We start from the raw sequence: 12,152 nt of genomic DNA on the forward strand, positions 1-12,152 counted from the left end.
ATTTTATTTTATATTTAAATATACCACTAAAAACATACGCGTCATAAAAAGTGGTCCTTAAAAAGACCGAAACTGTGGGCTCTACCTCTTCCAACCTCGGCTGCAAGGTCACAGACATAAAAGGGCATAAGTGACTTCCAATTTTTTATCACTGCTCGACAATAACGACAAAAATGGCTGGTAACAGAAAATTTATAGTTGGCGGCAACTGGAAAATGAATGGAAACAAGGCAAGCATTGATGGAATCATTCAGTTTTTACACGAGGGAGAACTCGACCCAAGCACCGGTAGGTTGCCTTGCTTTGAACTGAAGTACTGTACTTAGGGTGCTTTCCCAGAGATTTAGATCGATCTAAAGATTAAGATTTAGATCGACCTAACTCCCTGGGGGTTGACACTAAATTGCAGTCAGCCTTGCGGGCACCATAGTTAATTACCCCCTTACAGCTTTTAGTAGGCGGGACAGACGCTTAAGCTAGCCAAGCTGACAGTAATCTAGTGAGACTCCCCACAGGGATAGATCGACCTAAAAAATCTATGGAAATGGGGTGTTAGGTTCTGGTTGCCATCATTAAAACTGTTTGTGGCACGGACTGGATTGGTCATCTATGTCAAAATCTCACATTTTTGGACGACGGAAGAACAGTTACAAAGCTGAATAATTTACATTATTATAATGACTTCCTCTTCCTCGCATGTGAACATCATGTAGTCGTAGATACTGTAGAATTACACTGTAACAGAAATGTCAGACTAGCTCATTTTAAAGGTCACTTTAACTGTTTGTACTTCTCAGTGTATGTTAATCCAAATTTCAGAGGTAGTTGTGGCCCCTCCAGCTGTTTATCTGGATTATGTACGATCAAACTTGGACAAAAAGATTGGTGTCGCAGCACAGAATTGCTACAAAGTGGAAAAAGGTGCTTTTACAGGTGATATAAGGTAAGTGATTTTTTTAACATTCGAGTAAAATTCTACCTGATGAAAAATACTTATTAATGAGTATTTGTTAATTTGACCAGAAAACTTCATTTCATATGATTTAATTATCTAATATTTTGTACATGTATAAGGTAGCTTAATTTATTTACAATGGACTTGCAATGTAGAAAAAATGTCAGCTGTTTGTGCTACTCCAGTATACATTTTATTTCCCTTAATTTACTTACTTATTCTAAATTAGTAAAGTTTCAACTGTTTTGATTCCAGTCCTGCAATGATAAAAAATGTGGAGTGTGAGTGGGTGATCCTTGGCCATTCAGAGAGAAGACACGTGTTTGGAGAATCAGACCAGGTAAAACATTTTGATTTCAGTAATTATTATAGTTACAAGAAATTTTTATTCTCATATTTAAATTTATCAAATTAGTATTCTGGTTATTGAATTGAACGATAGTTCAAGAAAATATTATTTTTATATAATTTTTATAAAATATTAGTGAAAAAGTTGGACATTCCAAAATTTTCTGTTCCAGCTGATAGGAGAGAAGGTGAAGCATGCCCTGGAGTCTGGACTGAAGGTGATAGCTTGTGTTGGGGAGAAACTGGATGAAAGAGAAGCTGGTCTCACTGAGGAGGTGGTGTTTAGACAGACTAAAGCCATTGCTGGTATGTAGGCTGGGACCTGGCCCCTGGTTTCACACACAAAAAAAACTAAGAACTTAATTAACAAGGTTACATGGCCACACGGGAACATCTTACCCTATCAGAAACAGTGTAACAGCACTCTCATGGAAATCCTAGTCAACTAAGCCAGGGAACTGACTTAAGTTTTTTTGTGAAACTTGGGCCAGTTTAACTAAAGGACTTTAGCCCTAAAATTGGTCTAAAATATTAGACCAAAATGTTAGTCTACTTTTACTTGAGGTTATAAGTCAGAGGTAGACCAACATTAGAAATGAAATGTTTATAACCTAGAAAGACAATTTATATTTTCAAACTCAGTGCTATGAGAACAAGAGAAGATTATAATTTTAAAGAAAATTTATTTTCTGTGTTACAGATAATGTCTCTGACTGGGACAAAGTGGTAATTGCATATGAACCAGTTTGGGCAATTGGTACAGGCAAAACAGCCACACCTGATCAAGCTCAGGAAGTTCACGCCAGACTACGCCAGTGGTTATTGGAGAATGTTTCTCCAGCCGTGGCTAGCAGTGTTAGGATTCAGTATGGAGGTATGTTTATTTGAAAGGCACAATTTCCTAGCTGTGTAACACAGTGACCTGCATGAAATGCCAGTAAAGTTTAAGCCAGACATAAAATTCTGCAAATTTATTTAATATGCTGCCAACTGTTTGGGTCTGTAGATTCTTCTACCCTGGTCACCCCACAAAGGTAAAAAGTTCAACACAAGCTTGCTATAGTATGTATTATGTATGTTACTTTTGGGTTTTTAAATTTTATATGCTGTGATTTTCAGGAAAATAAATCATAACTTTTTTGTAGCATTTCATAAATTGATCTTGCTGCCTTGTGTGTATTCTTTGTAAATGAAATATTCGTAGCTTAAAGTTTCTTGGAATACACAGTCAATCTTGTTGTCATGCTGGAATTTGTAGTAAAGTTCACTGTGGTTGTTTTTCAGGCTCGGTAAATGCAAAGAACTGCAGGGAATTAGCTGAAAAAGAGGATGTGGACGGCTTTCTTGTTGGCGGTGCTTCTCTAAAACCAGAATTTGTCACTATTGTAAATGCAAGGAAGTAAATGGACAAGACAATTCACAATGTTGCGAATTAAAATTAACAATTTTTACTGACATCTCCTCTTTAAATGGGATTCTTTTTACATGCTTATTATTGAATGCTGTGCACTTTTCTCAAAATTATTTGATATTGACCCCCAATTTTACTCTCAATATTATTAACTTTTTGTGACAGTTTATTGTCAATTGCCAGTGCATTGTACAGGTTTTATGTTCCTGTGAAAAAAATGTTCTTGTGAAAAATGATCATTTATATCATAACAATATTCTTGTAAAGAATGGTCAGTTATATAATAATAAAATGCATAATATTACAATTCACCATATATGTGGCTCTCAGTTAAAAAGAATCGTAGGTTTTCTAACAGATTGTAAAATAAATCAGTCTTCAACAGAACTTTTTGAAAAAGGTAAACTTTTCATGAGGTGGTACTCTCAACCATAAAGTTTTCTTTGAAATATGCCTCAGATATTTTTAGGGCAAGAATAATCAATATTTTTCCACAAACTAGAAATCCCCAGTATTTGCTTCTTCAGTAAACAAAGTTGAAAGTGATAATGCTTAGTTTAGTGATACATAATATGATCCTAGATCATTTGGTGCTAGAACAATTGTGACATATAGAATATATGGTTTGTGCGTATTCTAAATTCTTAGTCATAGACTATAATTATTAATTTCACCAGCTATACTGATAAACCTGATTTATTTTTCAAGGAATGCTCTGCTGTTATTTATTTCAGAATCTGTGCATGTAAAACATGTTTTATACATATACCTCTTTTACCTTTCACCAAATTCTAAAATATTTGTGCCAGAACCTATTGAAAATGAGATGATTTGTTTTTTTCATTTGGGCTTAACCCAAATATCTCCAATCAAGCCAGTATAGAATACTATCATTATGATAATTTTTCATTGATATGATATTACATGATTTAAACTTTACAACTTTGGGAAGGGGCATAAATGTTAGAAAAAAAGGGGGTATGGACAGTTACCAATTTCACATGAAAAATTTGTTTTAGAAGGAAAATGCACAACAAGTCAGTCAGTAGGGAATGGTTTGGGGGTTGTTCATATTTTTGTGTCTTTTCATCGTCCTGTTGAGTCCTAATGAGGCCAGCTTGCACTGCCAGAGAAGTTGAGGCTGGAAATGTAGTAGTAAGGTAGACTGTTAACTGAAGTGGTAATTGTGGAAAAGTACATGTGTGGTTTCCTTTTTTTGTACATGTAACTAGTGTTGAAGCATCTACTTGCAGTCTGCTGAAGTATTGAGGTCAGAGGTCAAAGGTTAAATGTGAATGACCTTGAAGCTGAAATTTCAGAAATTGACCATATAGAAAATCTGTTAAAATCCTGTACTATGGCTCCCCCATTTCTTCCTGTTAGAAAACAGAAAAAAAGAATTTGTTGAATAAACCAGTTATCATCAAGACTTAAGTTTTTATTTGTTCCTTCCGTTTAGATATTTCTCTGCATTTGCTGAAAATAAGCGCAAAAATTTCACAATGTATTAAAATTTTATTTCTGATATAATACTTATTATATAAATTTGAAAAAAAAAACGCTTAATATTTATATATTTTAAATCATCCCTTTAAAAGAGCTGACAGTGTAACAACAAGTATACATCTATCAGAAACATTATAATTATTATAAGAATTTTTCATATATATGCACACATTACATTGCAGCTGACATAATCGAATTTGCTTACAATTATTGCACCCAATCATTAATTAAATAAGTGTAAATTATTAAAGCTAAAACATACAACTGTTTTATCACCATTTTACTGTTGCCTGGGGATTCTGACACTAACATAAGACCAGTCCGATACCCCCATCACCACTGCATATGTATATTTTTCACACAAGCATTACTAAAGTACCTTTTTTATTGCAAAATGTTATGAGACTGCATTATGGAAATCCCACCACCTCCCACAAAGCCTGTTAGTTACACCATATTCAGAACAACAGACAATATAACACTATATAAACCCACTTATAAAATACAAGTTTCTAATTTGAATCACTCTAAATTAATGGAGAAGCAAATAACACTGGCCACTGAATTTTAAAATTATGAACTGAAAAACCAGTTTTAAGATCGAAATTGTCTCAATAAATTTTGATAGGATATAACTTTAAAGTTGCTGATTAAGAGGAAATTGCTGAATCTACCATGAAAAGTATTTATTTCCACCTTCTATTGTGTATTATGTGCCTTTTGTCTCATTATTCTTGAAAGGGAAGACAATTACTTCACAATTGGTTGGGCAATATGTTGTCTTAATGTACTTGTATAATATAAAAATATAATGAAATTGAAAAAATGTCCCTGTCTGATCATCCTGAGGCAGACAAATAATATGTGCCACCTTTAACCATTAAAAACTTCATTGCATTATCTGGAACTTTCATGTATTATTATTTTAATTATTATTATTATTATAAGTGCTATCACCATATTACATATGGCAGTATTATTATTATTATCAAAGGCATAACAGTCACGCACTTTATTCAGACAAAAATTCACAAGGGGGGGAGAGGCTTTATCTGAAAAAAAAAAACAGACCCTTTTATTTGACCCAACTTATATAAAAATGGCACAGAACCTAGATCCAATATTGTCTTGGAGTGAAGTTTCTCCGGTCAAAAGTTTGGCTTGTTCACCCCCCCCCCCTCACCCCACCCCCAAAACTACAGGCCCAACACCTGTGTCTGTAAACTATAAACTAGCTATCCTATTCTTGTCAAAAATTCAATCAATGCATTACACTTTAATAAAAGCTGTGATATGCTTAAAGCTGTTTCCTTTTTAATATCTTAGCCTTCTACTAGCACTGTATACTATGGCTAATGTAGAAGGCTTTAACACACAAAACACTTCATACCATTCCCACTCCCCTTACCTGGCTTCCCTTGTTTTTTTTTCTCTTTCTTTTCTTTTTGGTGCTTATACTGTAGAAGCAAAGTATTTTGCTTTCTCTACCCCTGTGTATATCCAATGCCATATCCAAGCAGGGACATAGTGGATCACATGCCTTTCTCCATTAGATTCAGGAGTATCCCCTCCTCCCCTCCTCCCCTCCTCCCCCCAAAAAAAGGCAATTCAACATGCTAAGCAAGACAAAGCATTTTTTAATCCATGTGCCTTGCATATTACAGACAATGGTATGCTTACCTATCCCCCCCCCCCCCCCCCGTCTGAACCCCCATTGCCCCCCCCCCCCCGAATTCATATGCCACTTATTATAACTGGCAAGTTTATGTGTTTGACACCAAGTACTTCTCTGAAAATTAATCACATCTCACAGACTGCTAACATTGATCTAGGTCATCAAATCAATATTTTGACTTCAGCGCAAGTCGCCTCATTGCATCCTCAACCAACTGTGCCGCGTCCACTGCACATCCCCAGTGGAGTGTGACACCTGCACCTCCGTGTCCGTAATTATGCACAATCTGTAATTTAGAGAATATGAGACTAAATTCACCTGCAGTGTATAGATAAAACAAATATACAATGAGTGTATAACCTTTGCCAAGTCAATAGTAACACAAATAAATAAATCTTATTAAAAAAAGAGAGTTAAAAAAAGTTCATTTAAGTTTGTTGGACTCATAATTAACATGGTGTAAAAATCACTGTAGTGTCCACCCTGAGTTTGAATCTACTTATTATCCAAATAAAAAACTAACTTTTTCAGCTTATAGGCACCCAATAAGATGTTGAGTTCATCTCAGCCATTTTAGATAACACCTTCCTGAAGTTTGTGATTAAGGGTAAATTGCTGAAATTTTCATGATTTTTTTTCTTGCTTTGTTAGTAATAATGTATAACCTGTGCTTGGCTTTCAGTGCTCAGAAAGTCTGGTTTAAGCGCTAATTATATTATCACGTACCGTCAGTTTCCCTCTCCCAGAATTCACGTCCTCCAGCTCCAGTCTTACACTGGGCCTGCTGGGACGTAAACCAACAAAGTCATTCTCTATCTTTGCACCCTGAAGATCAAACAGAATTATGTTCAAGCTTGTTTTTTTTTTTTTTTTTCTTCAAATCCAATACAACAAAAAAAAAATCTTTGTGCTGCAAACCACATTACAGTATAAACTTATTAGCTTAAAATTTAGTTTAAAATCTGATTTAAAACTTATTAATAAGTCATTGAGAATAAAATCACAGCTGTTCAATTAAAGATATATAATAATCATACAAACTAAGGTAAATTCCAAGAAAAAATCAGATTTCTGATCTAAATTGAAAAAAAAAAAAAAAAACACGCTCAAAAAAATTAAATTCCAATAGTTCTGATGATCTAACCAAGCAACAGATTTCATCAGCTGTATTATATTATATTATATTATATTATATTATATTATATTATATTATATTATACACTCAAAGGGTGCATTCAGAAAAAAACTATCAAAACAATAATCATCCAACTCTGCAGGGACTCTTGTGGAATGCAAACAAATAAACTGGATGACACATCTCTTCCAAGTTAATCACCCCTTAGCTGCTTGAGGAGACAGTCAGAAGTTGATCTCTACTAACTATTCGTTCACCCACCCTGAGGCTAGGTATAAACTTGCAGACGCCTTCCCAGATGCGTTTCTTGTCTTCCTCACTAGGCTGAAGATCCCATGAGCTGACCTGGTGGGTACCGCCAACCACAACGCTGTCAACTCTACAATATGACCAACATGACAGATTGTGTTAAATGTAATGACTTTAAATTTGTTACTACATATAGGCTAATGAGGTGAAGTCATCATCATTATATCAATTGTCATCTTTGTCCTTGCTTTCTCTCCTTTATTTATAAATATAAACATACATTAAATAAAAAAGTAAGTTTTTTTTTTTCAAATCTCCAAGTATATGGTCAATTATATCACATTAATTATTTATCATTGACAAGAAATATTTTTCTCACTTAAAGTATCTGATCAATTTGTAAGAACATGTACACTTGCACACCAGCACCACTGTTTTTCATTAGGGGCTTTTTACTGAAAATCCATAAAAAACTTTAAGAGTGACCCCTTATTACTAGACTAGGACTGTTTGTCTAAAACGTTAAAATTTCCCAGAGGTCTTACACTGGGAGCAGGTAGATGTCACTGAGGTCCTCGTTGTTGAAGAAATACTTGATCCATGGTGCTTTCACCTGAAAAATTAGTCAAATATTTTCTTTCCTGAAAGTTTGAAAGTATAAAATGCAAGGTAATCTTTCTTAAAAATTCTTAAATATCATTTTCCCTAAAGAGATTTATATGATGCTGTGATTTCTCAGTTCTGAAACTGTTAAACTTACAGTCAGACTGAAAATGTAAGCTACAATAAATTTCATTAAATACATTATTCTCAATAACCTAAAATATTGAGCTTGAAAATTTTAAAATGGGGAAAACAACGATCATAAAAATATTTTTCTTGAAGATTTAAATTTGGTGAACTGTCAACATTCTCATTTTTATAAACTAATTTCTGATTGGCTAACGCATCCAGCCTACCCTCATAACCTGTCCTCTGATTGGCTGAACCTGACGGTCATTCACCAGTTCTCTTGCTCCGAGTCCAGTGCAGTTGACCACAATGTCATACTCTCCGGCTAACTAACCCAGGTCAAAACAAGACATAAACAAAACGCCATAAAACTATACTACTAGTACCGGGGGTATAACAGAGATAAAAAAAAAATTGATTTTATCTGGGGCAGTACAATCTTAATGCCACTCTTTTTTAAAACCCTGACAGCCAAAGTTGCTGCATTGTCACAGAAAATTAAAAAATTGTGATGCACATTGTATTTTGTTAATGGAGTTTTAACTTATTATCATGCATTTAAGAACAGCTGAAAACAAGCAGAAATAGTAGGCAAAATAGAATTTATTTAGTAGTCAAAACAACACAGTACTATATATTTGACAATTCATGTAATAATTGGCAACCTGCAAATGACTTATGATAATAATATAATAAGTTATTATGTAATAATTTTTAGTTTATTAATATATAAAGCAACCAAAAGGTTGAAGTTGTACATAAACTGGATTACAATTTCATTACAAATAAAAACATTTACATAATAAAATAAAGCACATACAATAAAAATAACTTCAGACTACATGTATATCAGTGAAATTAAAAATCATAAAATGCTAAATACTGCATGCATAAGCAGTGTGCACCTCAGACAAGCTGTTCAGTTTTCTGTTGAATACTTTGACATCTGGGAAATCTTTCAACCTGGAAATAATTTTTAAAAAATATCATCTTTACTCAGTATGGTAATATATCACTTTCAGCCATTTTAAACTGGTGGCTTTTCTCTTTACGAATATTTTCCTTTTTTAATTTTGTAGCTCCACCAGCTGAAATAGCCAATTCAATGAAATTATAGGGGGCTCCATCCTACATTACAGCCAGGGTCTTAATGAAAAGTTGTCAATCAACCAAAATTGTGAAAAACCAGAAATTTCATAGCAGCATGTGAAAAGGTCTTACACTGAGCTAATAATAATCATACAACACACTGTTATCGACAGGAGTAAGAGTCAGGTGAACTCATCTCCAGTAAATACAGGCCTAGATAACACCACCTCAGAGCTCCTTGGAGAATGCTTGCTAAATTGTTATTACTCACTTTCTCATTATCCAAGGCAAGTAATATTTGCTCTCAGCACCATATGTTGTGAAAAACCATCCATGTCTGAAACACACGTTTCTTGATTTTTAGCAAATTCATTGTGTAAAATCCCTGATTACAATGTGTGTTAAAAAAATGAAATTAATTTTAAATTTATTCACTGTATCTTGTAATATAAAACAAAACAGTGGTTTGTTTGTTTTGTTCTACGATTGTCATTTTATAGAGACAAATGAATATTTGTAAGAAAGAAAATGGTTTGTTTTACTTAATTCACGTGTTTGTATGTATTGCACACTGCTTATGCATGCAGTATATGTGTGCATGCTTGAGTAATGTATGTGCATGTGTGCATGTTTGTATAGGGATCATCTTACGTCTGTCCTTCAAACTGAGCTACTTCTTCCTCTGTCATGTGACGGAACCCTAGCACGATATCTTTCCAGTATGGATCCTGAAATAATAAAACATCCCAATTTCTTAATCAAACTTTAAAATATTACCGTTACATGAGAGAAATGATTTGATACCTTTTTGTGTTGTGCAAAGAAAAAAAAAGGTAGAACAGTTTTTGTTATGGGTGAAAATGAAAGGTACTTCTATCTTTTATACTCAATGTGAAAAGCATAAATAATTTACAACAATATAGAGCAGAAGACTAAGTGTTACACAAAATGACAAATCTCCCTCAAAAAGTACTGAATATAATACTAATATATAATAAGTTCCTCACTACCTCTACCCTTTCCTTGAAGGTGACGTAACCAGATATCATTTGGACGCCTGCGTCAGATGTGTCAGCCATACGGTGGACCTTCATCATATGGACAAAGGTGTCCTTGCTCCATTTTCTAAAAAAAATTAACATTTTTATATCTAAACTAATTTTAATAGTAATTGTAATTTTAGTAATAGTGATTTTAATTTTAATGATAATTTACTAGTACACAACATTTTCGATAAACTACTAGTGTTTTTTCTCACATCTAATCATATTTGTTTATTAACACAGATGCAGGTGTGTTAGCATGTGAACCACCAATACAAAACAATACCACTCACACTTGCAAACCCATGGGCGTATCCCCCAGCAAGTATGGCTGCCAGAATCCAGCAGATATGTCGCTGACGGTATAAGGGGAGAACTTGTCTGCTATGATGTGAACGGGGAGATCAGGATGGCGTTCCTTCAGACACCATGCTGTAGAAAGGCCAATTATGCCAGCCCCAACCACCGCCACTCTCTGGGTCTTGGGGGATGACGACATTGCTGAAAAAAAGAGGGAGTAACACATATTTAGGAAGACCTGCAGAATGTTATACAATATGGTACAAAGTGCTGAATTAATTTTATATTATTGCCTAATCAGTTTTTGGCACTACATGCTAAACAGGTTAGTATTTAAAGCTGCAGTAAGGCCGAACACTGAGGTGAATGTAGTTAATGAGACTTTATAATAATTAACAGAAGATTTTTTTAAATATCAAAACATCATAAAATACAGTACAGTACAGTACACAGCAGTGGCTACAAGAGCAACGACTTTCTAGTTAAAATTTTGTAAAGACTATACATTGTTCACGTCCTAGGTATAAGTACGAATACTATTAGTATTCTTATCTATATACATGAACATTGTACTAAATGTACTAGTAGCTTGTACTACTGCGCTAGCTACATGTACAGTGTACTGAGTAGTACAGTACGTGCTTTATACAATTACAGCTGTACAATAATGAGCTGCAGTATTTAACGAGGCTGTAGGTCCCATTTTTCAGTCCATTCCAGATATTTCTATCTGATTTAAAAGAAACAAAACATGCATCGCTTACCTTTTTCTAGGTAGTTCAAATGCGTTCTTGGTACTTAAAAAACGTCATTAGAATAAAAACAGCATAAACACGGTGGGAAAGTTACAGCGTAAGGGGAATTCCCTATCCCAAGACGAGCCACGATTTCCGGTAGTGTATTTCAACGTGAAAACCATCAAATAGCAAATCAACTTCAGCAAAATTATTACTGAACATGTACATTTTGAATTCCATATGCCTTAAAATTGTTTCTACATGGAATGGAAATTGCCTTTGTATTATACGCACAAGCTTGCACAGTCTAGCAGTCTACATCCTCTTTCGTTCTTGAAGATATGTCTATTTATAGAGACTCGGGAATTTATGGCACGCAGTTTCTAACGCATTCCATAGGAAATTTCCACATCATTTATAGGGAAGCAACAAATTAAACCGATAAGGGAAGAAATACACCAAGTAAGATAGTAGCAGTTATTAGAATCGTTAAGGTACGTAGATCTCTCTTTCTCTCTCTCTAGCTCTCTCTCTTCGTTCTCTCTCTCTCTCTCTCTCTCTTTCACGCCCGGTGTAACGAAACTGAGGGTCCGTGCAAAAGAAAGTCCGCCCTCCATACAGTTATAATGGTTAAGTTTAATCTGACCTGTGGGTCAAATTCTAGGGCGAGGCTTACCTGTACAAATGAATGGGAAGCGGACCCTCTGTCATGGGGGACTCTTCAAGACCTAATGTAGTTAAATCCCCATGCATACGCTCCCATTATAGAGTAGCCAAAATAAAAAAAGGTCCCCTTTTTAACAGTAGACAGGCATGGCACTCTTAAGGTCGTTTTGTGTGGCTTTTAAGTTTATGCACCCGGTTTAAAATCATGTAGCGATTTAACGAGATTCGTTTTCTAACCAATCATTGCAAGCGTGCTACTGCTAGCTTTTTCTCGCACACGCACTATAATTTTCACACAAGAAAAAA

The 12,152-nt window shown here is 34.6% G+C and overlaps 2 protein-coding genes across 2 annotated transcripts; one reads left to right on the top strand and one right to left on the bottom strand.

The window, feature by feature from the left end:
- The first annotated feature begins 11 nt into the window (after positions 1–11).
- Positions 12–3,025, top strand: LOC106171872 (triosephosphate isomerase-like). Its single transcript, XM_013552368.2, has 6 exons — positions 12–288; positions 820–943; positions 1,211–1,295; positions 1,477–1,609; positions 2,004–2,177; positions 2,588–3,025. Exons 1-6 carry the CDS (start codon positions 174–176, stop codon positions 2,704–2,706), a joined length of 750 nt encoding a protein of 249 aa, XP_013407822.2. The 5' UTR covers positions 12–173; the 3' UTR covers positions 2,707–3,025.
- Positions 3,026–5,951: 2,926 nt separating this feature from the next.
- Positions 5,952–11,348, bottom strand: LOC106171871 (D-aspartate oxidase). The gene is made up of 11 exons (XM_013552367.2): positions 11,208–11,348; positions 10,437–10,644; positions 10,111–10,225; positions 9,752–9,828; positions 9,372–9,437; positions 8,917–8,974; positions 8,239–8,340; positions 7,825–7,892; positions 7,292–7,409; positions 6,622–6,720; positions 5,952–6,181 (listed from the first exon to the last, which is right to left on the bottom strand). The coding sequence occupies exons 2-11, from the start codon at positions 10,640–10,642 to the stop codon at positions 6,062–6,064; spliced, it is 1,029 nt and encodes a 342-aa protein (XP_013407821.1). The 5' UTR covers positions 10,643–10,644; positions 11,208–11,348; the 3' UTR covers positions 5,952–6,061.
- Positions 11,349–12,152: the final 804 nt, after the last annotated feature.

This window comes from Lingula anatina, chromosome 9 (genome assembly GCF_051362555.1).
Source record: "Lingula anatina isolate TDL-2025a chromosome 9, LinAna3.0, whole genome shotgun sequence".
NCBI classification, from domain to species: Eukaryota; Metazoa; Brachiopoda; class Lingulata; order Lingulida; family Lingulidae; genus Lingula; species Lingula anatina.

Coding starts and splice junctions, on each gene's coding strand:
- LOC106171872 (XM_013552368.2), top strand. CDS start 174: ATGGCTGGTAACAGAAAATTTATAGTTGGCGGCAACTGGAAAATGAAT. Junction 944..1,210: donor GCTTTTACAGGTGATATAAG/GTAAGTGATTTT, acceptor TTTTGATTCCAG/TCCTGCAATGATAAAAAATG. Junction 1,296..1,476: donor TGTTTGGAGAATCAGACCAG/GTAAAACATTTT, acceptor TTTCTGTTCCAG/CTGATAGGAGAGAAGGTGAA.
- LOC106171871 (XM_013552367.2), bottom strand. CDS start 10,642: ATGTCGTCATCCCCCAAGACCCAGAGAGTGGCGGTGGTTGGGGCTGGC. Junction 8,975..9,371: donor TTGCCTTGGATAATGAGAAA/GTGAGTAATAAC, acceptor AATTATTTCCAG/GTTGAAAGATTTCCCAGATG. Junction 6,182..6,621: donor CTGGGAGAGGGAAACTGACG/GTACGTGATAAT, acceptor TCTAAATTACAG/ATTGTGCATAATTACGGACA.